This window comes from Juglans regia, chromosome 16, assembly GCF_001411555.2.
Source record: "Juglans regia cultivar Chandler chromosome 16, Walnut 2.0, whole genome shotgun sequence".
Classification (NCBI taxonomy): Eukaryota; Viridiplantae; Streptophyta; class Magnoliopsida; order Fagales; family Juglandaceae; genus Juglans; species Juglans regia.
Window position 1 is genome coordinate 5,309,230 of NC_049916.1, and position 26,318 is coordinate 5,335,547.

The following is a 26,318-nucleotide window of genomic DNA, read 5'->3' on the forward strand; positions in this document are numbered from 1 at the left end:
TTGTAGTACAACTAATTGTGAAAGAAACTGGAATAAATTTGAGTTGATTCATTCTAATAAAAGAAATAGACTATAGCTTAAACGCTTAAATAATTTAGTCTTTGTTGAGTATAACTTGAAGGGAGTAAATATTTTTTTTTATTAAAAATGTTGCTGATATTTTAAATAATGAGAAGTGTTTAGCATTTTCACTTGGGTATGAGTTTTATTTTGGTAGGAACATCAAAAAGGTTAAAAAATATTCTGGATCCCAAAAACATTGAAACCATTGGCTTGATTGAAAAAGGAATAGGTGAAAGATCTAAGCTTCTTGATGGAAATATTGAAGAACTATATCTCGTTGAATTTCTTGATGGATCTGAGCTTCTCCTTACTTTTTTATTTTATCAAAAGATATTTCTTTCTAGATTATTGGAGTCTCAATTTGTTTTGGGTACTATTAAGCCTTATCACTTGTCGGCTTCTTCTTTGGGGATTTCACACCTCCTTTATGCAGATGATTTGTTGCTTTTTCTGAGAGGAGATACTCGTTCCATGCAAGGGCTTTTGAAAACTTAAAAATTATATGAAGCTCTGTTTCCGGTCAAAGGATGAATGTAGAAAAATCTAGTTTGTTTTGTTATAACAAAATAAACTATACGAGGAAGCATATGTTATTACATCTTTCAAGTTTTATTGAGGGTAAGTTCCCTTGTACTTACCTTAGGGTAAGTTCCCTTGTACTTACCTTAGGGTTTTGTTACATACTGGCATGCTAACTGTCTCTATGTTGAAGCTGCTTGTTGAGAAAATCTGAAAGAAAGTGGCAGGATGGAAAATAAATCTTCTGTCTTCTGGTGGAAGATTGGTATTATTAAAGCATATCCTTAATAGTGTGCTGATTCATATTCTCTCTATGCTGAAAATTCCGCAGATGGTGTTTAGAGACATTCAAAGGATTTTGTTAGAATTTTTATGGGGGTCCAAGGATGGGAGGAAAAAAAGAGCTTGGGTTTCTTGGAGGAAAGTTTGCAGATCAACTCTTGAAGGTGGCTTGGGGGTGAGGTATCTTAAGGAAGTGTAGGATTCTCTCTTGCTAAAGTTTGCTTGGAAGCTGGCAGGGAATGATTCTCTTTGGGCAAATTTCTTTAAAAGCCAATATTTGTTGAACATGTCTCCTTTAGAAGTCTTTCGGTCTCCTCGTGGATCCTCTTTTCGGAGGAGTGTGATTGATAGAGTACCGTTGCTTTTTAAACATGGCTTATGGAAAATTAGGGAAGGTAAAGTAAATTTTTGGATTGAACCTTGGCTCCCATCTGGTGTGCTTATTGATAGAATTCAAGTGATTGATCCATTGCTTCAGATTTGTGATTTGCTTTCTCCAGGTGGTTGGAATGTTCCTCGCCTGACAACCTTGGTTGGGGAAGAGTTACGTAATGAGATTTTACAAGCAAATGTGTAGCTAAAACAAGGTCCTGACATTTTCATTTGGGCTCCTTTGTCTGATGGTCAGTTTTCGACTAAGGGAGCATGACATATTTAAGATTTATCTCAACACAGCCTTATTGGGCAAAATGGACTTGGTTTAGAGGTCTTCCTAGCAAAGTTTCTTATATTGTTTGGAAATTTTGGAATCATGCGCTGCCTATTAATGAGAATATTAATAAACTTGGTATTTCTCTAGCATCTAGACATTATTGTTGTATGGATAAATATGCTATTGAAACTGAAGAACACTTATTTGGTATTGGTTTTCTGGTTGAAAAAATTTGGGAATTTTTCTCTAAGAGGTTAGAGTTAAGATATAGAAGTGAGAAAATTATTTTTGATCATGCTTCACTTTGACGGTCGAAAGCCAAAAGTTCTTCTCAATTGAGGATAGTATGTGGAATTATCCCGAGCCTGATTACTTGGGGTCTTTGGTTGTTTCGATGTAAGATTTCTATGGAGAATTGGAAGGTCTCTTGGGAGCATATTGTGTCGTTTATTTTACTTCAGATTAAGAATGTTTTCTTGGTGTCGATGAAATTCAGGTCCTGTTCCTCTTGGGACCACGACATGCTGCAAAGTATTAGATGCCCTATTATTACGCCAAAGTATATTAAAGCTAGAGCTTTTGCTTGGCAATTCCCAGACCGTGGGTATTGAAAGTTAAATGTAGATGGTTGTTTGTTGGGGAGTCCTGGACTGTCTTTGGGGGGGGGGGGGGATTCGAGACCATAGAGGTGATTTATTTGCAAGTTTTTCTCATCACTATCAGTGTCTAACTAATGTTGTTGCTGAATTCTGGACTTTAAGGGATGGTCTCAGACTATGGAAGGATTTGGGGCTGTCAGGGATTATGGTTGAGATAGACTCTCTGATGGTAGTTTCATGGATTCAACGTGGGGAATATTCTTTTTGGTATTTATGAAATTTTTGGGAAGAAGTTCTTTATCTTTTTTGAAATGTTAATGCGCGCATTTGCCATATTTTTCGAGAATGCAACATGGTGGCTAATTATTTTGCCTAAGAATGAGCCCATAATTTGTGTATGGATATTCGGGCTCATAGCTCTCTTCCGTGTAGACTTAAAGGTTTGTTGTGCCTTGATAGATGTTCTTTACCTTATGTGCGCTTGAGGTAAGGATAGTAGTTTAGACTTTTCTTGAGTTGTAGAGGCTCGCATCTAAGTATTGTCCTTTAGCGTAGTCGGCTGGTCAATTTTATTTGACTTTTTCAGTTTGTTTTCTAATATCTTTATTTGATTATAAGGTTGTCTTTTGTAACCACGGTATTCCTCCGCTACAAGTGAGGATTTTTTTAATAAAATTAAGAGGGGGTCACTCTTAGACATATGACTTTGTCTCTTCTTAAGAAAAAAAAAAATATTTCGTTGAATTTAGAGGATGGTGTTACTCTTTTTGATAATAGTGGTGGTGATGAAGATTATAATGTCTTGATTAATATTTTTGAATTTGATCATTATTTCTTTCTGGATGATAAGTAATAGATGTTATGTCGTATCTTTAATATAGTTTTCAATTACGTATCAGCTTTTCAGACTTAGATTGAGGAGTATCATGGAAGAATTTAATTCCTTCATCTGTTCTTAGTTGTTTGTTTTATCTTGACTAATCATTTCTTTTGCAAGACGTGTTACAACTTTACTAGGATAGTTTTGTGTGCTGTTTTTCAAACTTTACAAGAATGATCTTTCACGCAGGATCTACGTTCAAATCATGTCTCCTACACAAGTTGTGTGTAGGAGACATGAGCATTATGTGATTGATATTCATAAGCATCATGTCTCAGATTTTGAACATGCCTATGTTTTTCTCGTCTCACATCAAATGGTACCGAATTAAAGATGATTTTGGTGGTTAAGGAATCTAGCTTATGATGGGAAGAGGAAAACTTTAATTATTTGTAAGGTCTAACACGCAGAATATCTTATTAAATGTGCGAAGAGTTAGAATATCTGATAACATATGAAATCATCAATTTTCCTAAAAATTTAATACAGCTAGGGAAAATATCCCCAGCTTTGAGAATTCTAGGATTGAACAAAACAGTAGAATACGATTATTTGTTAATTGATATACAAATATTGTATTGTATGGAAGTATTATTGTACACTAGAAGAAAAAGAAAAGGAGAAAATTGTAAGGGAAGAAATGATAAACCAAAGATGCGTCCCTCTTTTTGAAATTGCCTGTGTCAAAAGTTACTCCTTTTTAGTCCTGGATTTGAATTTCAGGTCATCAGGTACATAGGATAACCAATAAATTGGCAAAACCGTGCACATTGCCTGTATTAGGAGGGCAAGAGGAAACCCAGAAAACTGATCTCCTGTAACCCCAACATATGATGCAAGTGCAACGCCAAGGAATCCACTCACTATGAATGCGAGGGCTATAGCAGACATGACAAATGCCATTAGGGATCCTTCACATCCTGGAGGACAGAACCGCGCCATCAGAACACTGAACGGCAGAATCTTGAAAAAGAAGAGAACCTCCAATAAGCCTGAGAAAATCACAACATAGACAGCATCCGGCACACCCATCATTTTGTAGAACCCCTTCACAAACAACACGTCTGATATCATAAATACAGCCATCAATGCCTGAATAGCTGAAATCAGTTTCCTTGGTGGGACTGTCTTCAAGTGACGATTATAGATAAAGCTCCATAGAAGCATAGCTGCCTGACCAAACACCTTAGAGAGACCCAATACTGATGAATCAATCTTCAAATATTGCGTCTGGTAAAAGAACATGGTGCCAGTTAGTGCTGGAATTATGGCATAAGATGCTGCAAACCATGTTATTGAGTAAGCAATCTCAGGTTTTCTTAATGCGGCTGAGAGCTGTGAAAGTTGTTTTCTAATCCCAGCATTGACTTTGCTCTTGGGAAGGTTAAGAGAGCTTTCGAGAACAGTAACGGTGATGAAAAACTGGAGAGCAAGGAGCAGGCAAAAAAACAGGAACATAGTTTGGGGAGAGAACCGATCAATCACAATACCACCTAGGAGGTTTCCAAGGACTCCACCAGCAGAGGAAGCCATCCAAACATATGATTGGAGCTCTCCTGAGGAAGACGGTTGAGAAATTTTAGAAGAGGAAGTTGGTTGTTTTCCTACCTCTGCAACAATGGCGTCATTCGCAACTTCCGCTATTGAAGCGCCAAGGTTACTGAGGAGGAGATATACAGTAATGGTGAAGATTGAGATGCTTGACGGGGAGATTATTGCTATAGCTAGCCATGACAGTGCTTGTAATAAAGCTGCACCAATGAATTTGTGAGATTAATTAGAGAAAAATAAAATTATATTATATTGCATGGGTAAGACAAAATTATAAATACTAGAAGCAGAACAAAAAAATATAAGGGGACTTCATCTAGAAGTCTTGAAGTCATTAGTTCAGAATTATAAGTAATCACGGTATAAATCAAACCTTTCTTCTACAGGCACAAGAAAAAGGGCACAAAATTTTAAGTTTAGATAATCACTTTCCAAGGTATCAAGCTTTTTCTCTTGCAAAAACTCTTTCTCCCAATATCTAATTTCAAGCAGTAAATAAAATTCATGAAGATGCAAAGCAGCTCCAAACTCACCAAGTTCGGCTCCAAGCTGAGCAGAATCGTATTTTCTCAAAGCTCAAGTCCAAACTAGCTTTGAGTGGGTCAGAATTTAACTGAATGAGATCTCTCTAGAATAACCGAGTTCTCATCTTTCCTTTAAAAAGAAAGATTTCCAGCCACTCAATTCCAAAATAACTTCTGAGTCTCACTCTAGTCAGCCAGTACTTCTGAAACCTAGAGACGTAGTGATATTGAACATAAATTTTGAGCAAATAGCACAGGATAAACTATCTTGAAGAGACTTGGTGGGAAGATCTGAATAATGCACAGATGTTTATGCTGATCATGATGGAAAGAAGTAACAGAGTTGCTCATCTGAATGTGATTACCGTGAAAATTATTTAATATAAACATCATGAACATTGCAACCTTTGTAACTTTGTATCAGCTCCTTCAATACCTAAGTGTCTTAAAAGTTCCCAGTCAAAACACCACCATGGAGTGGTTTGGGCAACTTTTGCTTTCAAATCTTTGTGAACAAAAAATTACTTATCTTAATAACTAAGGAAAAAATAAAAAAGTCAAAGTGAAAGGTGTAAAAAACTGTGGCTTCAGCTCCCGATGAGAATACTAGCCATAATCATCGATAAATATGTTTAAGCTCAGTGGTCAGCCTTGCTCCACTTAAACAACCTTCAGTAAATATACAGGTAAGAACATATAGAACATTTTGCTTGGAAATTATTAAGAAAATACATGCTTCTAAAACCTTCGATTTTACCAAGTTCACGAACTCCTACAAATAACCCCGCATCTTACTTGTCAACATAATGGATTAACCAAAATAATAGATATTCTTGGATGTGCTTAATAAGGGTAAAAGGTGCAAAAATAAGACATTGATTAGAATAATTAATATATGATAACGGACTTTAGGGGAGAAAAATGAAGTTAGAGGCGTAGTAAACAATATACATAAATGCTTGAAATTTACCTGCTAAAAAAGGAATGAAAAAGAAGAATTTGCTTTCTACAAAGAAAGAAAAAGGGTTTCAGGAATGGAATCTCCGCTACTTTCGCTTTAGCTCAGAGCAGAATATACAAACTTTATAGTGGGGCTCTTGTCAATAAATATCAACTTGATAAAAAACAAAAATATTCCCAAAAATGAAATTGGCATGAAAATTAAACTTCAGAGACTATCAATATTCACTTTTGAATCAAAATATTAACATTACTTCCATTTTCTTAAAAAAAGCCTTTAGCTTTGGGTGTCAGAACCAATTTTTCATAGTCATATCAGACGATTCAGATTACAAAAGAAACTGAATTCTCAACATTTCCAAATAAAAACAGAAGTCGTTATGTACTCTCATGATTCATCGACCAAGATTTAGCAATCAGTACAATCCACAGAGAAAGAGAGAGAGAGGCATTACCTAAAGTAAGGCAAAGAAAGGCAAAGGCGGCGAGTTCACTTACCTCCGACGGCGATGTAGGGAATGCGATGCTGGCCATTGATGTAGACAGCGTCAGAAACTATGCCGTAGAGAGGCTTGGCGACCATGGGGAAGTTGGAGGAGTTGAGGAGGAGCTGGAGCGCGGAGGAGTCGACATTGAGGCCGTCCTTGAGAAAGAAGTTCAAAGCCATCAATGGGAAGCACCTGAAGCCCTGAACCCAGAACCCGAGCCCCAGAAGCTTTCGGATCGGGTTCGGATCCCCACCCTCTGAAGACGACACCATTTTCCGTCAAAGAGTCCAATTCGTTTCTATCTGAGAGTAGAGAGAGAGAGTCTCTGTATTTTCTGTTCTTTTTTTTCTTTTCGTTTTCTCAAATGTAGTGATAATCATAATAATATCAGGTGGCAAGGGAATGTGTGTCGGCGGTGTCATCGAATGACACGTGCCCGTGATGACGTGGCTTACTTTTCATGCCGGCGGTGTTATCGAATGACACGTGTCCGTGATGACGTGGCTTACTTTTTGTTTTTAATTAACGTGGCTTCTATTTATTTATTTAGTTCAATTAAAAATTCATCTCAATTAATCTAATTTCGTTATTATAATTTTTTTAATTTTTTACATAATATAATAAATAATTTAATTTTTTCAAATCTAAAAATAATAATAATATTAAAAAATAATATTTTAATAATATTTTATTCATATCTCTACTCATCACTAAATTTAAACAGAGCCTAATAAAAAATTTTATATAAAATCACTTTTACATATTTTTTACATATTCTATTAATATAATTAACTATGTTATTTTTTTAATATAAAATAATTATTTTAACCAATCATATTAATAAAATGTATAAAAATAACTTATATGTAACACAACTCGAAACTTTTATATTAAAAATGATCTTCTAGTATTAATTTTTTGTTTTCCTTCTTCAATGATATTATCTAGGCTTTTTGGATTTGGGGGGAGGGGGGAATCATTCAATGATACCAAACCCACATATGAATGTTTTTTTAAAATTTTAAAATTTTTTTAAATTTTTTTTTGAGTTTATTCTTTTTAAATTAATTCAAATTTTTTATTTATTATTGATATATTAAATATTTGATAAAAAAATAATAAAAATTAAAAAAAATATAATGTATAGAAATTATGTGAATGGTATAAAATTGTGTAGATTTTTTATAATCTTAATGCTATATCGCAGATCCCAACCCTGAGGCAGAACCCTTTACACGACACGACACGTTTCTTTTTCTTTTTGTTCTCCCTTCCATGTGAAGCAAACAAAGAACTTCAAGAAAAGGGGGACAGATGGTTGATTCCAATTGGCTCACCTGTACATTAGCTGACACCACGCTTTCCACAGAGTACCCAAGTGATTAAGTTACGTTTGGGTTTGGATAACGAGGTCATCTCAAATATCCCGTGAATGGTAGTAATGAAAAATAATAATAAAATAATAATAAACACTATCCAAACTAACCCTATATCTCACAATTACTTATTGGCATTTGGCAATAGAAAAAGCCTGTTAAGTACAGGATTCTAATTTCTTCCCTCTCTTTACGGCAAAATTGTCAAGAGAATCATCAAAGATCACATGGGTAAAAAACAATAAGACGAATACCAAAACCTGTATACTCATCATCTAATAAGTTAAGGTCTTTCACATTCAAGGAAATATACTTGGGAGGTAACTGGATGCATTGCAGTGGACCTAAAACCTGTCAAAGCAAGTACTTCTCAACAACAGTCCGCCCAAACTTTTCTTGAACATCCTTTGGAGTTTCAACCTGAAAAAGTTCACAGATATGAATAGTTTAGCATGAAACTTCAGGGAAAAAATCAATTCAAGAGCATCCATAATATTGTAAAGATGGGCTGAACTACTCACCGCATTGAGAGCTTTGAAGAGAGCCTTCACAGTGTTGTGAGGATTTCTTGAGCCAATGACCTATCAAGAGTCATCGTGGTCAGAACAAATACCAAGATTGCGGGAAACATCCTTCTAACATGGATTTGGTTTAGTAGTTAATTACCTTAGACTTGATATTTTTAAAACCAGCTAAATGCAATATTGTTTGGACAGTTTTCCCTGCTTTCATACCTGTCCTAGTGGGTGCAGGCCAGAGATACACCTAAAACAATATGCAGGAATCAAAGAAGCTGTAATTGCGCAAAGAATCCAAGAACCGAGGGGAAGGAAAAGAAATTCATTCCAAATACATAAATGCATGGAAAGCAGGTGAATACCTTTGTCTTTTTATAGGATGTTTGTATTGCATGTGCAATTGTATGCTCCTCATGCCGTTCCACATAGTGGAGATTCTGAAAGCATTTCTCATATGCCTGGTAACATCATTTTAATAACGTAAGGGACCTACAACCCATATTGCCTCGTGGGATTGAAATTAAAAATCTTCATATACTTTAAGGTTCTAACAGTCAACTCCGATTTTGCATATGAGAAGAAAATTTAAAACTTTTCGAAAACAAATATTCTCACAGGATTGATTAGTTGCTTTGCCTTCTTAAATAACTAACTGCACTTCATACAGAAAGAGGGCAGTCAAGACAGAATGCTGATGAAGTGGACTTAGTAGGAATAGAAACAAAGAATGCAAATGGCAACTTAAGAAATATATTATAAACTAATGCATCTCCCAATAATTTCAAGTCTTGCAGGAAGAACCGAGGACGTGAAAGAACATAGCTGAAATGGTAAAACTGTGGGAGCTGCATGCAATACAAGTGAACCAAAAGAGAGCCTTTTTCTTTTTTGATAAGTCGCAAATATTAATTAATAAGCACAAAAAGCACAACCCAAGTACACTGGAAGTATACAAGAGAAACACTTAACCGCCCGGACATTGCACTGATTGAACTTGGGGTGAATAAAACCAACATAAACGATACCATAGTTACAAAAGCCTGGACCTGGTAATTTTTTCAGATCAGCCTATACATATATGATCCACTGAAAACTTTTTTTCTTTTTTTTTTTTTTTGACAAGGAAACTTTTATTAACAAGCTAAAGGTGATTAGCCAAGTACAAAAAGGGTATTCGAGAAAAGATGGCACATATTCATTGGAAAAGAGAATTAAAACAGAAAACCTTAAGATCCAACATCGACTTCTCAGTGTCTTTGAAACTGTGGTTGTTCTTTTCTCTTCAAATATACCACATTAAACAAGGTGGAATCATTTTCCACAAATATCTCGAATGAGGTACATGGCACATAGAGGGTGGGTTTGTGGAAATACATTAGGAGACACTGAGAGATTTCTGAAGACATGAACATATTGTGGTGGGTGATGGCTCTCATGTCAGATTTTGGTATGACAAATGGTGGGGGTGAATGTAGCCTCCAAGACACATTCCTTGCCATTTTTGGGATCACACTAGAAAAAGGATGCAACGATAGCTGATCTCTTGGTCTTTTCTAGTGGTTCCCCTCAATGGAATGTAGAATCATTAGGGCAGCCCAAGACTGGGAGATGGAGACTATCACAAAGTTCTGTGAGACATTGTATTTTATAAGCATGATAGAGGGTACCATAGATAAGATGAGTTAGAGCCCCTCCAAGAAAGGTAAATTCACAATCAGATTGTTTTACCAAGATCTGATGAGCCCTGGAATGGCCATTTTCCCATGGAAGAGCATATGGCAGACGAACGCTCCCTCAAAAGCAGTTTTTTTCAAATGGACAACATCTCTGGACAAGATCCTCACCACAGATAATTTATGGAAACATTGTGTAATGGTGTTGAACTGATGTTGTATGTATAAGAATAATGGTGAATCAGTAGATCATTTGTTTTTACACTATGAGGTGGCCAGGACCATATGAGATGATTTTTTTGTGAGAATTGGATTGTTATGGGTCATGCCTCTTAGACTAGTGGATTTCCTTGCAAGTTGGAGAGGCCTTTGAGGCAACTCACAAGTGGCAGCGATCTGGAGAATGGTTCTTATATTGTATGTGTTGGTGCATTTGGCGGGAAAGAAAGGATAGAAGCTTCGAAGATCGTGAAAGAACAATGGGTGAGCTTAAAGTTTTCTTTTTTAAAACTAGCTATTGTTTGTAACGGGCTAAATGTCCATGAATTTCTACTTTCGATTGTAAACTCTAATTAGGTTATTCTCATGTATACTCACTATGTACTTGGGCTTTGCCTATGAATAAAACTTCTTGATTACCTATAAAAAAATTATTTTCCACAAATATTGGTCTGCTAACTATTAAACTTACCTTTTCAACAAGCAAATAAATCCACCACCTGACAAGGCATTATCCACGCTAGCCCAAAGATGCCAACAATCGAACTTTATAGAGAACTTGCTATCGTACAATAAAGTGACAAATGCTCTACAGTCTCATCACTAAACTATGAAATGTAGCAAGAGCTTTGTGAATAGTTTTGATATTAACCTTACATCTCAAACACCTGTTATATTTAATAAATGATGTAAGCATATGATCTAGAACCTGATGCCTTTTATCCAAAGTGTCCACGAGGATATCCTTCCCACTCAAACAACACAGCCATCCTGGCTCACTATACTGAGAGGTAAGCTCAATCTCTCAAATTCTCTTACTTTTTCACAAGTTTTGTTTCTCTGCTATATGTTTGGACTAAGCATCTATGGTCCACATTAAAAGAGCATGAGCAGAAGGGCGAGGAATATGAAGAGAATAGCGATTAGGGCTCACCAGGTGCAAATTCCATGGGATGGTTGAGGGTATCAACCATGCCTTGGACTTTATCGAGCAAGCACATCAGATTAGGCACTTCTGGCTTCAATGCCAACAACTACGCTTTTGATGTATGAAAATTTGAATTAGTGAGAGTGGTGAGGCTTAGATTTTAAGGCTTAAATAATAAGATTTTAAGGCTTAAATAATAAAACTTTGGACATTGTTTGGTGCCTCCATTTGAGGATCTGTAATCCCAGAATTGCAATGAGATTAGGGGTGAAATATTTTCGCTCCAGACATGACCGGAAATCCCAGAATTGCAATGAGATTAGGGGTGAAATATTTTTGCTCCAGACATGACCGGAAATCATGTTGGTTGGTCTCTGTCCATAGTGTATGAACAAATCAATTTTCAGTCCGGTCACCAGGTGTGGTTTTTTTGGACTGGACCGAAAATTTTCATCTAATCTATCACCATTGATCATATAAAATGTAAAATAATATATGCTATCAATTAACTAATATATCATATGATAATATATGTTATTATACTCTACTATTTCACCAAATTAAAGTAATTAGGTAATTTTTTTTAAGATACCTAAGTTGCAAGTAGGTATGAATAATCTATGGATAATGAAATTATTTAATATTCATTAACCATATATAAAATGTTAGAATTTTAATATAGGCCATTATGAATACTAAAGTACTAAGTAACTATTAACATCATAAATATAGTTATAATTAATTATTTTTTTAATGAGTTAGTTGCAAAATCCACATTAAAGACCTCACTTAAATTTAAATTTTACTAATTTAATTAATTTTTTGTATTAATTTATTTGCCAAAAAAAGAAAAGAGAAAAAAATATGTCCATGGACCAAATCAGACCGATTGGATGGACCAGTCATCGTCTGGTCCAGTCTATAGGGATAATCAATCCAGTCCGGCAAAAAGGGTAGACCGAAATTTTTCGTCTGTGGCTGGCTTCCTTGGACTGGACTCATTACACCCCTAAATGAGATAGACAAGGATGGGTAGGGGGAAGGAGAGCTTCTGTTGTCCTTTTCTGTACAAATAATAACCAATTTAGACAGAAAGTGCTATGGGATCAGCCACATGGGATAAGACCGAGCACATCATTTGTTATGTGTTAACACCATTCGCAAAATTTACAGAATTTTGATGAGATTGAAACAGTTTATAAAGTTCAGGCTTAATGATGCTAATTTTTAAGTTCAAGGACCAAACAGAAAATGATCCTAAAGTTAGACGGTCATGATTTTAGTTTGCCCAAACTTCATTCAAATCAGTTTCCAATTACTTTTGATAGGCTGAAAATATTAAGGAGATACGGGATGAGTTATCAACAACTCAGTAGGCAGAGAATATATAAAAGTTAGAATTTGAATGCAAATCTAACTAGAATTAAACATCCTCACACTTGAATGTATAATTTGCTAAAAACTCCATATGCACAACTGTTTTTTAAGTCAAATTATCCTTATGCTCACATATATCATATTTCTCATGCCTACGATACGAGGTCCTGAGCATGTTACGAATTGCACAACAAAAACTGCATATTGTCTGCATTATAACCTGTATCTGAGTTCTGAATCTGATAATATATTTTTTTATAAGTAATTTTTTTATGTCATATTTTATAAGTAACTGAGAATTTTATTGAACTCAAAAGACATAGCTTAGATAGGACGTATACAAAAGAAACACCTAGCCGGAAATAGAAAAAGATCACCTACTTCGAAATAAAAAGAGATTGAATCTAATAATAAAAAGGTAATCAAATTATGCAACTTGAAACAAAAACAAGTTATGAAACAGCAGATACAAACAGAATCCAAAAGAATTCATTAAAAAAGTATAGCACCAAAATAGATACCTTTTGAAGAGCAACAGGAATTGCCGGGCCTTTGGCTTTAGCAAAGCCAACAACACCATGATAGTTTCCACAAGCTAAAATAGCAGTGTATTTGACCACTTGTCCACCCTAGAACATTTTAGATTAAGATATAAACAATGATAACAGAAACATTATTGTCAATAAAGTGAAATTGAAGGGGTCTTCAATACCTTTGTAACTTTACAGGTTCGATTCACATCAATCAATTTCACATCAAAGCCCTGCCATTAAATGTAACTGCTTGAGCTTATGCAGAAAAAATATAGAAAAAAAAACATAAGTAATTAAAATATCTGGATAAGGGAAAGCTCAAAACTAACTGAAGAAAGGAGAGAAAACAATGCACACTATCTACAATGAAGACAACGGAAAACATAGTCGAACTCGTAAAAAAATATGTTCAAGTGACATGCAGAAAAAATAATCCCAGGAAAATCAGTATAGAAATTACAGGTCAAGGAAATCATTATGCATATTATACATACATATAACTTTAATTTTCAGGTCGGTGTAGGAGTTTCATACAATTTTTTACCATTCAACCCCTAACTGATTTCCTCATCAACCAACGGTTTATTCACTTGGATGAGACACTGACATTGAGGCAAGGTAGTCAACTAAAAACTTCCTTTCATCTCTTTATAGTAAAGTAAAAGTAATGGTCCGTTTTGAAAATATCAATCTAATTGTTGTAGGCTACAGATTCAAGGAAATAATGAAGTTTCAAAGAATCTATTAAAGCAAATATAGGGCCAGCTATGCATTTATAGCTATCTATAAGAAAAAAACTAACGAAAGATTCAAATTTGACTCAAGTTGATTCAAATTGTACACATATAAAGAATGAACTGTCATAAATCAAGATGGCAAGCACGATCATATAATTGGCAATTGTGTTTTTATTTTTTCCCCACACACATCATATGTACACGTCAAGTATGTTAATAGGTCTTGTTAATTAAATCACATTTCATCATTCCAAATGCAACTAAGTACAGTAACAATTAATCCTGTGGAATGAACAACCAAGGAAAGCAAGATTAAATAAACTTCATGAAGACCAAATGAAATTGTGCAGTACTTATAGCTCCCAAAAAATTGCGAGTGAAAATACGAGATCAAAAGCTACAACCAAAAGAATTCATCCAGTAATTGCATGATACCATTACAAGATGGAAGTAATTGCATGATACTTTTTTTTTTTTTTTTGATAAGTAAGAAGTTATATTAATCCACGTAAAAAGGCAATGCCCAAGTACACGGGAAAAGTAATTGCATGATACTATTAGCAAGTTGGAGAAGAAAAGAAAAAAGGAACATCACATTGGCATGACACATTTATGCAGTTTATAAGTACATAGTTTATCCTTAACCATCTATTAAAATGAAATTTCCTATTAACAAGAAAAAACAAACAGGATGATGCATGACTTACTTTCCTGTAAAGAGGTCTTCTTTTCTTCTCTGTCAACTCATTTCTCTCCTCGGCAAGATCTCTAATCTCTTCCTCTAGAATCTTACCCTTCTTTCCAAACGTATGATCCAACTCTGCTAGCTTCTCTTCAAGTATTTTGTCAATGGCATTAAGCTTCTCCAAAAGTATGTCATCCCTCTCTTTCATGTCATCAAACTCTTCCTCATCATCATCATCACCCAATATCATTTGCTTCTCCTTCTCAAATCCAGCATGCTCCAAAAGATCAGCAGAGGGCCCAACTTGTTCATGCTGAATAACCCCAAAATTGGCAGGATTGTTAGGATCATAAGCTTCCTTCCATTCTATCAGCCTCATAGCTCTATTCAGTTTTTGCTGAAGAATGAATTTATCCTTTCCCTCAGCTACTTTCAAACGGTTCATCAACTCACCAATCACCCGATATTCAGGGCGGAGTTGGAAATGTTTTTGCTCAAACTTGTCTATTTTACTCATCCATTTGAAGGCATCATCAAGTGTTTCTGTTAAAGAACACCAAAAATATAAAAAACCAGTCCATATAAAAGACCAAACAATTTATGCATATATATACACAAATTATGGTAAGTACTCATGAAGTCCATGTAACTCAAACCCATAACCTAAGCCATTATCCGTTCATATGGGGGGAGTGGAGCTGCTATTTTGCCCAAAGGGCATTGCTACAACAACTGATTACACCAAATAAAGAAAATATATGAAACATGTACTTTGTGCAGCTTGGAAAACTGAGGAAAAGGAAAATAAAATATTTAAAACACATATATCAATATTTTGATAGGCACATATACCAATATTCAAAGATTTTTTTCACATTTTCAAAGTTTATATTACTTAAACATATGAAAGAAAGGTGAAAGAAAAGTAAACCACCATAATTGAATATTGAATATTAACTTTAGTTGAAGTGTTGAGAAAATGCATCATGAAAGAGCAGAAAATTTTAAATAATTTACGAACGTTCAGAATGGTTCAAATAAAATCCAATTTAGTTTCTCAGATTTTGTTTTTTAACTGAGTTACAAAGAAACAGCTTACTGCACCATTGAAATTGTTCGCTCAGGCTTATTTTGTTCCCTCAAATTTCCAACCTCAAGTGCTAGCAAATAAAACACAGTGCTCACTGTATATCTAATATAATAGGTTTTAAACATTTATTCATAAAAAAATAGGTACATTCAACTTTCATTCTCATTCCTTTCTTTTTTCCACCTTCGAAGTAACCAAACACATAAACCAACGACATCTACTCAACATTTTGGTAAGTACAATATCCACTCAACATTACAGACATAAAAATCAAGGTATCAGTCAAAACAAGCTGGAAATAAAACACTATGAAAGGGGATCATCGAAATAGAGCACACACGCCTAACATTCAATTTCCATTTTCTATACTTCTCCCGTACTTTCCAAGCGCCCAAACACATCGTCCTAAACTTTTCCATTGAACAATACAAACCAAAACAAAGAACAAGCAAAGCTAAACAGCCTAAACAAACAAAAAGAATCAAGGCCGATGCATTTCGTACCCGCCTCAGTGAAGTACTTAAGCAGCTCCTCGTGCCGCTTGAACTTCCTCTCGAATTGATCCCACCTCTTCTTCACGGCCTCAGCGCTAAAACGCTCGTCGTCGTCATCGCTATCGGAGTCCGTAGGCTCTTCGTACTGGTTCAAGTCCCCGGTGTCCTTCAGCTTCTCCTTTTCAAGCTTCTCTATCAATGGCATAACCCCCATGTAGTCCTCCTCATCCTCGGCGTCAATGTCTTTGGTGTCCAAGCCAGCCCTTTTCCTCTGATCCCTTTCTCTCTGCCTCTCTCTCTCAACCTCGGCCAGAAGGTCCTGAACCACCCTAGATGTGGAAGTGGAATAATGGGTCTTAGTTAAAAACGAGAAAGTCTGCGTTTGGGAGGTGGGAAACTGTGGGCAACTGGAGATTTTGCGGGAAAAGTGGAGTGGCGAATTGGGGGGTCTTTTCAGTACTTGGTAGTTGAGGAGGCGGCGCGACCATGAGAAAGGTTGTGATTTGGAGGCCATTGCTGTCGTTATTGGCTCATCGGACTGGGAGCGAAAAGAAATGCCTGAGATTTGAAAATCAGAGAGTTCTGACTTCTGAATTAGGGGGTTAGGGTTTAAGGTTTTTTCTTCTTTTCTTTTCTTTTCTACTTTTCTTTGTATTTTTTTTTTTTTTTTTGCCCTTTTTTTTAAATATATATATATATATATATATATATATATATATATATATATTCAAAGCCACCTCAGTCAGCAAAACTAGATGAAAATATTCTTGCATAAATTAATCAAATAATGGTTAAATTTACTGTACTCAAATAAATATATAAAATACTGTTCATTCAGCTAAAAAATATTATATTGATTTTCTAATATTTTAAATTATTATTATACTAATAATTCTCCAATTTTATTATATTTTAAAAAAAAATTACTAATTATCCTTATATCACACATCTATTAAAAAAAAATAAAAAGATAAAAATTAAAAATAAGTATCTGGTGTAGAAATGATGAGTATAATTTTTCTATTTTAAATTGTACAATGACTTGAGTCAGATAAAATTATCAGTAAATGCCGTTAGATAAAGAAGACAGCTAAATGCATGATGACAGTTATATTAGAAAATGATTAGATAAAACTAACCCTTCCAAGAATTTAAGGACATGTAACATTTTTAAATTAAGGAGCTTCCAAAAAAACATATGGAGAAATGCTGGGCATCAGCCGGAAGCTGCAGCACACCCTTAAGAATTTTTTTTTTTTTTCCAACTCAACACAGTGTGTTGAGGATGTAGGCTGATATTTTTCATTTCTCAAACATATGAGCAGCAGTGTGGACTATGCTCTATTTGGATATGTTGTGTTTGGGTTCTAAGATCATTGATCACTCCATTTCATTATTTTTTATTACTATTTATTATTATTTAATATTTTATTATTAATTTTTCATCATTTTTTTTACTACTACTTATAGATCATCTTATATCACCTCACTGTCCAAACATAGCCTAAGAGTATCTCATATGAATAGTAATAAAATAGTTTATGAATAATAATAAACAGTAATAAAGTCATAGAATATCTAAGAACAACGGTTATGTTCCAAAACAGAAGTTGCGACTATGCACATGGAATTATTAACCAAATGTCATTGGTGTTGCAACTAAAAGTAAGAGAATCACAACTGCAGCAATCAAAATTGGTGAAAGAATTAAGAAAGTAGACAGAAGTGTAGCATCTGAGGTATAGCAGCTGAAGCAGATCCAAGTATGAACTCCATTAATATAATACTTAACACAAGCATCTGCAAGAAAAAATGCAGTGCTTGAAGAACTTTTGGAACATCCAAACTAGCAATAATTTCAAGAGATGAGATGGAAACTGAACAAAAAACCTTCCCTCGGCTCAGAAGTAACCGAATTGGACGGTTTTGTTTTGCTCATAATCATATTAGAAGTACTAGATTTACAAAGAGATCTCATAAAAATAAATTTACAAACTAATGTAATTTAATACAATACGATAAATCTACTTTCCAGTAAAATATACTTAACAATCTAACATACTGTATCAAAATATACCACATTGTGATAATTCTCCTTGTGGATGAAATAATTCTCTAATCGTATTGTATTGAAAAGGAGAAAAATAACTTGTTTTGTAAGACTGTTGTTTTCACTTTTCAGCAATTCCTCTTTTTTGGTACTGTTACAATCCCAATCAATAAACAATCAAAGTTACCTGAATTCAGTTTTGAGATTTCTTGCTTCTGATTGCTTGGTTAATACGTTTTGAGCTTTCTTGTTTAGTTTGGAACTCATTTAAAATATTTGCAGCATTTTCAGATGAAAAATTCTTCTCATCAGTCACTATTAATCATCCCACACCCTACACCTTATGAAAAATACGCCCACACCCTATGAAAAACTATAAGAGTAGGGTGTGTGATTTGAATTTTGAACAGTTGCTGATTTGTAACAAAACTCTTTCCACAGTACCACATGTTGCACTTTCAATTTATTCTCTGTTGTTTCAGTATACTCTGCCTCTCAATTCAAGGGAGCAAGGAACCATGCCTACTAAACCAAATTTTTTTGTATGAACTCAGTTTGGAGATTGCTAAAAACACAGTATATTGGTATTTTAATGGTTTCAAGAATGAGCCGATTTACTACATAAAACATCTGAAAAACGTATAAGAGCTTCTAATGCTTCTAATGAGAAGAATTATTCATGTTTTCACAAGTTCAGTGTGGTTTGATATTTGATTAGCAAGCCTTACATATATCTCTTTAGAAGTTACAACGTACTTATTCCAGCAAAACTGTGGAGATAAAACCCAATAGTAATTATGATACGACATGCATTATAATCTAACTCTTGGCATACTTCTGTCACATTTGTTAATCAAGCACTTGGCATCAAGCAGCAGAGGAGAATTTGTAAAATTTCAAGCTCAGGAACCATCGCCCAGGTCACTTCTGCATTAATTGAGCAGCATTTGCAGTATCACCTTGTGTTAAGAACCGAAAACCAACTCCTTTAGAGATGTGAAAGGTGAGCCATAACCATATACTACGGTATCTTTCCACAGAGCCATTCCTGTTATAATTAGAATTATATCAGATATGTTTCCATGTCCACCGTAATCAAGTTTCAAGCAAGAAAAACTTGATTGTCATATTTTTTTCCTCCTCCCTGCCGCCCACCCGAAAAATATGAATGGTAGCGGGAGGTGAAGGTTATTAGTATATATTATATAAATAACTCTCAAAGTAATTGACTCGTAGCACTGCAGAGGAAGAGGGACAACCTATCCACAAAAACAAACCAGTTGTTGCTGCGAAGAAGCATTCCCTACTAATAGCGTTGAAACTGTAATCACAATACAATACAGTGTTTCCAGTTGAGATCAAAATTGCTGCTCAGCATTAAAAAAACTAGTAGAGACAGGCCACAGAATTTGGGATTTCTTACCAGTACAAGCATAAAATGTTCCCATATCCGTAAAACAATGTAGCCCAAGTTGAACCAAGGAACCTGTAATCATAGACAAACAAATTTCTACTAGTGTATACAATGCACAATTGACAAAAGCATCAAAGAATAGATTCAACAATAAAAGGCGTATCAAACCAGGTTGAGAAGCAGTCCTCAAAAAATTTATTGTTTTATGTAATGTGCTGGCATTGTCAGAAAAATGTCAATATATATAGTAAAGGAATTCCGTCATGCTTCCCATTTCTATCTAAACGTGATAAAACAATAAATGCAATTTTGACAAGGACCATAGATTAGAGGCAATCCACTGCAACACCCCTCTTCCATTCTCCCCAAAAATGTGAGAGAGAGAACTCAACCCAAGTGTTGAGGTAGATGATATAGTCTTTGCAATAATAGTAAGCATTATCCTATATATATATAATAGTAGGCATTATCATAAGCATTACCGTTGTAGATGACGGACATAATTAGTAATGAGCTGTTTGAAGAAAGCAGTACAAACATATGCTTTAAAGATTTCAAGTGAAGAGGGTTAATCTTCAGAACATTAGCAAGTTAAACAGATCTGTGACTAATTGAGATCACAAAGAGCCAGGATGTACAAGAGTGTTACCACATAAAATCACGCATAAAGAGAGCACGTGGGATCATAAGTCCATTTCCCATCATAGCAAGCAACATTGAGAAAGTTGATAAACCTTTGATGTTGTCAGGATTTAGGAAATTTGTCCACTGAACAGGTGTAAAAGTTGTCAGTGTAAATAAAAAAGAGAGTTGCCCTCTTAAATATGTTGCAATTATAGAATATCATGACAAGCCTATTTTACCATCTGTGCAACTGGCATCCACATGAAGAGAAGGGTAGCTGTCCACCCAGATATTGCTCCAACAAACTTCACACCTTTCTCAGAAAGTTTGCCTGTTCGTGCCTGCAAAGCTTAGCAGCTACATGTTAAAAAAGGGAAATCTTAGTTTAAAGAATAAAAGATGTTAAAGCATATAAAAAAATAACATTTATTCAGATGATAAACCCTGTGCTATTCATTTTCATTTTAGTGACAATAAACAAATCCTGCAATAAATTTAAGATGAATTTGTCTGGATGAAAATGGAACCAGACCAGACCCTTTGACTTCCATTTGGGAATTTTTGAGAGAGAAGTCACAAAAAGGAACATTTATAGAAGATGTGTCTATGGTATTAAATTTTAATGGAAAGAAGATAAGCGAAAATAACTGTAAAAAATTTACACGTCACTTGATGAGTCCAAAATATTTTTCAAAACGTTTACATCATTGCTTCCACTTCTTACCAAATCTGTCCAAATTGGACAGAAATATGATGGGCATTTTCCCTCCATATCTCTTCACTTCACTCCTAAATATCTAAATGTGATTAAATTTTGGATGCACTTAACTCCTCTTCCTTCCATTTCTCCCAATCCAAACACACTGAGTTACATAAAACACATTAAGTTTGATATCTATGACTGATGTTGCTGTTCAAGGTTAATTTCAAGGCAGAATCATCAAAACAAAGGATAATGATTTTTAAAAAAAACATCACTGTGTTACGGTACCACCCAAATGTTCCAACTGTAGCGATATAGTGACAACTGTCCTTTACATCAGCACATTGCCATTATAACATCCCTTGAGAGCATAGCAATTCCATTGTTTGATCCACAATACTCAGACATAGGCACATAGCAGTTATGGAAACCTTTGGGTGGCTCAGGCAAACACCAGGGGGAAAGACCCCAAAGATCACTTTTAGTGCACCAAAACACAAATGTTAAGAATCAACTCATGCACCTACATGATATGCTCAGCTGTACCGGATGAGGTCAGGTCACATGAGCATGGGCCTGATTAGTCTCACTAAGGAAAGTCAAAAAGAACATGAAATATATTTTTACAATTATTGTATTAATTAATTCCTTGTAATATAATTTGACCAATGACATTAAACAACTTTCTTTTTAATCATGCTATGCATTTTCCTTGAGTTATCTCTGCCATGAGATAAGTACTTGAGAACAACAAGACAAACCCATTTTCTAGTGATTATATATGCATGTGTGGTGTGGGCACAGTATCCAAAAATGAGAGAGAGAGAGAGAGAGAGTTACTGTAGTTTGGAAATTTGACTATTCAATTAGGTTCAGCAATGCAACAATCAAAGTAGACTTTCAAACCCTAAACTACTTAATTCAAAAGGCATCTTATAAGAAAGAATTATCAAGTGTCCTGATTCTTTGAATGGAGAGATTCACTCGGCACAAAAACTTTAACCATATTTAAAAACTTAGCACAATTGCTCCTATCATCTCTAAATACATTGTTTCTTATCGATGTTTTCAATAACCTTAATGAGTAAGGATATTAGTTTACCAACAGCACAAAGAAAATAAACGAAACTTTATGCACCTAGATTTAAATCTAGATGCATGCTAACACTTTCCTCTTGTATTCATGACTCAAAACTCATCAGACTAACTTCAATAAAAGCAACTAAACAGCTCACAGATGGTGGAAACTTACCATAATAACGGCCACCATAGCTATAACAAAAGCTACTGCCCCTGGAAAGATACTATTTGGTATATAAGGGACAAAAGTGGACCACATAATCTGTATTCAAATATATTCAGAAGGATCAGAGAATGAACTAAAAGATATTTTCACTCATCAAGATTGAACCTAAAATTAAGAAATACCACCATTATCTGAATAACAAAGTAAATACTAGAATATAGATGTTTCTGCGTGTTTGGGCATGCAGAAAGAGACAGTGGGGCCATTACTTGGGGAAGTACAGATAGCCCGCCAACGGTAATAAAATCTTCCCAAAGGCGCCAGATTGCAGCATTGAGGCAGTCAAAATAATTCATGAAATTCAATACAAGCCCAGCAGCAACAACAACTGAAGTCGCCACAAAATAAGGCAGAGGCATGGCTTCTGCCAGTGCAAGCTGTGCAAATACAACAAATTGTGATAACACGCCCAATGTTTGCACAATAATCACTTCATTCTCCCTCTTTTTTGTGAAGTATGAGAGCAGTGAAAGGTTTCCAAGCAAACCAGTACACATCCCCTGCATTTGCAACATTGTGTCCCTTAGGTTCCAGGGCAATGCCCTATCTGGTTGACAATAAAAACTAGTGAAAAAATTAGTTGAAAGTTTTTTAATCTTATATCCTTCATGAAATAGTAATGGAAGAGGATTCAAACATCATGCAGATAAGTCATGAAAGTGACAAAACTATGAAATATCTATGAATGAGTATCGAAACGAAAACAAAACAAAATAAGAAGACTATGATACTAAGTAATTTGGCTTTTCTCTGAATGTTCTCTAAGAACCTAAGAAAGGTTTGATTAACTAATATTAACCGAAAGAGTAAAAAAAAAATCACTATAAAGAATCAAGGAGCTTCTGCAATGCTTTACCAGCCATGGGACCGCCAAAAGGGCCGTTTTGTTTCCTGCCAAAAGATTACTTGCATTAAGGATGATCTGAGGAAGTTGCAGTAACAGAAATGGAATACTTGCTGCTCCCGAGAACTTCGCTGTTAATGAATCCCATTGCTCAAAGCTCTTACTACTCCCATGTTTCACTGAGCCCTTTCAAAACTCCCAAACAGAATCCATAGTACATGGAATTCAGATAAAGGGCTTATAATTCAGATGTATAATACAAGGTAAGAGGGAAAACAATAAATATTGCAACATTATACGAGTGCAAATTTTTGGGTTCTAAAAAATGTGACCAATAATGAGCTTATGTACACATTAATAAGAAGTCGAGAGTTTCTTGAGCCAGAGAACAAAAGAGTCCAGATGTAAGGCCTCAAAATCATTTTCTACAAAAGACAGGACTGATGATTAGTGCTACAGAGACATCTTGAACAACTTATATTACCGAGAGGACAGCATAGAATCAAGCCAAAGAGTTGTATTTCAATTATCAAAGCCCCAAGGAACCGAAATCTCTATAACCAAAGCTTTAATTATTCGCGATCGTCTCGATAGCTTTATCATTAGAACCCATTCATGAAATTGAACCTTTTAGAAACGCGAGATCCAACTCAACTATGTGTCCAACAATTATTTAGCTCAGCTAAGCAAGTTTGATAACGCTTCTCTCTCCCTCACCCACCAAAAAGAAAATCTTAATCAGAAATTTTCTAAGGTATTCCATCCTTGAAATAAACAATCAGAGAACGAGAAATGGTTTTTCCACTTCACCCCATTAGCTAAAAAACGGCCAAAATACAAGAAATTGAACCTTTCGGAAAAGTGAATTCTAGTCAACCAAGTGTGCGATGGTTATCAGCTGAACTTAGTTAAGTTCCGTATTCTGTAACCTATCTATCCCTCACAACCATCGGAAAGAAAATCTTAATTAGCTACTCATCTTCATTGAAATTACGAACTAGAGAACGAAAAATGACAGACCCAGAAACTGTTCATGGGTTTTCTTTCTTTGTTTCGGTAAAGACAATCTATTTTCTCTATTGGCAAACACAGGATCTGTCAAACTTGTAGTAAATAATAAATAATAACATAACATAAAGAGCTCGGATGCGGAAGTACCTCGTGAAGAGTATGTGGGACGTCGGAGTCAAGAGCGGCAGGAGCCGGACAACTGATGACTCGGCGATGAAGCAAAGTAGCAACAGAGTTGTATTTCAAAGAGAGAGGGCTTTTGAGGGTCAAAGAGAGGAGTGGCTTCGGCAATGGAAGTGAATGGCAGTAGTTTTGGGGCAAAGAACGACGTTGAAGACCAACCGGTGCCCGACTACGATAGGAAACCACAAGAGACTCGGCCATTGAAGCCGGTTAGGAGTCGTTAAAACGCTGATAATCCTCCTTTGCAAAAGAAGAAAACGAGAGAATGTGATGTGATGGAGGGTGGCACCGGCACTGTTCGGTGGGAAAATTGTTCACCGCAGATTGGAGGAGTGAGTCAGTGACAGTCAGGACGATGTGGGAATCCCGGGAGGAAACTTGGAAAGGCTCGTCAATGTCATTCAGTATTGCTGCTCAATCCAATTGATACTACGTGTTTGTTTGTGCTCGAGAGTGACGTCGGGTGGGATATGATATTAAATGCACGAAAAATGCTGGTGACCGACAGCTGGGTCCTATCGGATCTCCACTAATTTTTTTTTAATTTAATAATTAAAAAGATATTTTTTTTTATAAAAATATAAAAAAAATAATTTTTTTTTCACTTTTATCGGAACCCGTCTCGTACACCCTGTGTGTAGCAGCCAGCACTGCTCAAATGCACGAGAGAGAGGAGAATGGAGTAGTCTTGACTCTTGAGCCTTTACTGCTTTGTCAAGTACGAGAAGAAGCCTGCACTAGATCCGAAATCCAATCCAAGACAATGCCCCACCGTCCACGTTTGTGAGCTGTTTGTGATCTGATCTGAGGGCACGATTGGATACATATTTTCTCTTAATATCTCTTTACTTTTTATTATTTTATTATTACATTTAGATAAAGAGACATTTTTAAGTATTTTATAAATAATAATAAAAATATAAAAATATAAAAATAAAATATTAAATAATAATTAATAGTACTGAAAAGTAAGTAAAAAATAATAATAAGATAATAAATAATAGTGAATTATTATGAGAATACTTCTCAGTATCCAAACTAGCATTTGCATTGAAAAACATTATCAACTCATTTCATCTTATAATTATAATTTTTACAAATTTTAACATAAAATATAATAAAAATTCAAAATTTTTAAATCTCAAAATAATAATAATATTAAAAAATTATTTTTAATAATATTTTATTTAATTTTTATCTTTCATCTCAACTCATTTCATTCCGACTTATTATCTAAACCTAACCTGATCCTTTTGAGCATGGCATTGGTGTACCCAAATTCAAATGTAAATCGGCGAAGCTCCCATGCAATCAGGTGTGTAATCCTCTTTTACATTTGGGAATGGGGGCATTTGGGAATGGGGAACTACCACGTAGGAGTTGTAGTAAAATAGAGTTTACAGCTGCACGCGCAGGTGATTACTTCTTCTTTTTTTTGTGATCTCTTCCCCCTCTATCTCTCTCCTCTCGTCGCCTACTCCCTTATTGCTAGGACTATTCATCCGGGTTCCGACTCAAACACCCGGTTATACCTAGACCAGAACCCTGGTTCAAACTCAAGCCGGAACCCGAGTATACCAGAACCTCGGTTCAAATCCGGGTCGGAACCTGGACGAATTCGGATTTTTTAAACCCGAATTCCGGGTTGAACTTTATTTATTTATTTTTTTTTGTTCCTTTCAATTCATATTATGATTTGTAATGCTAGGGACTCTTGTTGCTCTCTTGGCACTTGTAGCTTTTGGTGCATAGCATTGCCAATTAGGGCATTTGGATTTAGACTTACAAATTGCCTTTAATAGCTTTATTTAGAGCCTATGGAACTATGGTCTCTTTCACCAAAGCAGTAAAAAGCTGGGCCTCCTCCAAGTTTTTTCTAATGAAGATAGAAGGTATTCTTACTTTTGAGTCTGCAAAGTCCGATTTCATTGATAACAATTCTCTTTATGATAACAAGTTTTTTGGATCTACATACATGGACTGTTCTCGTTTATTTGATGCCACTCCACCAAAGTTGACAGCTCCTAAGAGCATA

At 35.2% G+C, this 26,318-nt stretch overlaps 3 protein-coding genes across 4 annotated transcripts; all 3 read right to left on the minus strand.

The window, feature by feature from the left end:
• Window positions 1-3,520: 3,520 nt before the first annotated feature.
• LOC108980412 (probable folate-biopterin transporter 7) lies at window positions 3,521-6,872 on the minus strand. Its single transcript, XM_018951322.2, has 2 exons — window positions 6,529-6,872; window positions 3,521-4,746 (listed from the first exon to the last, which is right to left on the minus strand). The coding sequence occupies exons 1-2, from the start codon at window positions 6,788-6,790 to the stop codon at window positions 3,686-3,688; spliced, it is 1,323 nt and encodes a 440-aa protein (XP_018806867.2). The 5' UTR covers window positions 6,791-6,872; the 3' UTR covers window positions 3,521-3,685.
• Window positions 6,873-7,957: 1,085 nt separating this feature from the next.
• Window positions 7,958-16,788, minus strand: LOC108980411. The gene is made up of 8 exons (XM_018951321.2): window positions 16,158-16,788; window positions 14,587-15,107; window positions 13,322-13,372; window positions 13,131-13,238; window positions 8,775-8,870; window positions 8,561-8,659; window positions 8,416-8,475; window positions 7,958-8,314 (listed from the first exon to the last, which is right to left on the minus strand). The coding sequence occupies exons 1-8, from the start codon at window positions 16,660-16,662 to the stop codon at window positions 8,249-8,251; spliced, it is 1,506 nt and encodes a 501-aa protein (XP_018806866.1). The 5' UTR covers window positions 16,663-16,788; the 3' UTR covers window positions 7,958-8,248.
• A 2,041-nt stretch (window positions 16,789-18,829) lies between these two features.
• Window positions 18,830-24,728, minus strand: LOC108980413 (maltose excess protein 1, chloroplastic-like). 2 transcript variants are annotated; one of them, XM_018951324.2, is made up of 9 exons: window positions 24,248-24,728; window positions 23,102-23,275; window positions 22,455-22,745; window positions 22,192-22,281; window positions 20,476-20,577; window positions 20,262-20,380; window positions 19,622-19,684; window positions 19,458-19,519; window positions 18,830-19,246 (listed from the first exon to the last, which is right to left on the minus strand). In XM_018951324.2, the coding sequence occupies exons 1-9, from the start codon at window positions 24,482-24,484 to the stop codon at window positions 19,164-19,166; spliced, it is 1,221 nt and encodes a 406-aa protein (XP_018806869.2). In that variant the 5' UTR covers window positions 24,485-24,728; the 3' UTR covers window positions 18,830-19,163. The 2 variants fall into 2 exon arrangements, with proteins under 2 accessions (XP_018806869.2, XP_018806872.2); XM_018951327.2 differs by lacking the exon at window positions 24,248-24,728 and having other exon boundaries at window positions 22,455-22,792; window positions 23,102-23,145.
• Between the last annotated feature and the right edge of the window lie 1,590 nt (window positions 24,729-26,318).

Excerpts from the sequence above, each read along its gene's own strand:
- LOC108980411 (XM_018951321.2), bottom strand. The coding sequence starts at position 16,662 with ATGGCCTCCAAATCACAACCTTTCTCATGGTCGCGCCGCCTCCTCAAC. Across the intron at positions 8,660-8,774 it reads CATCCTATAAAAAGACAAAG|GTGTATCTCTGGCCTGCACC; the intron begins GTATTCACCTGC and ends ATATTGTTTTAG. Across the intron at positions 8,315-8,415 it reads TCTTCAAAGCTCTCAATGCG|GTTGAAACTCCAAAGGATGT; the intron begins GTGAGTAGTTCA and ends GAACTTTTTCAG.
- LOC108980412 (XM_018951322.2), bottom strand. The coding sequence starts at position 6,790 with ATGGTGTCGTCTTCAGAGGGTGGGGATCCGAACCCGATCCGAAAGCTT. Across the intron at positions 4,747-6,528 it reads TCCCTACATCGCCGTCGGAG|CTTTATTACAAGCACTGTCA; the intron begins GTAAGTGAACTC and ends TCATTGGTGCAG.
- LOC108980413 (XM_018951324.2), bottom strand. The coding sequence starts at position 24,484 with ATGGCCGAGTCTCTTGTGGTTTCCTATCGTAGTCGGGCACCGGTTGGT. Across the intron at positions 23,276-24,247 it reads TCCCACATACTCTTCACGAG|GGCTCAGTGAAACATGGGAG; the intron begins GTACTTCCGCAT and ends GAGTTTTGAAAG. Across the intron at positions 20,578-22,191 it reads CTATGGTGGCCGTTATTATG|GCACGAACAGGCAAACTTTC; the intron begins GTAAGTTTCCAC and ends TAAGCTTTGCAG.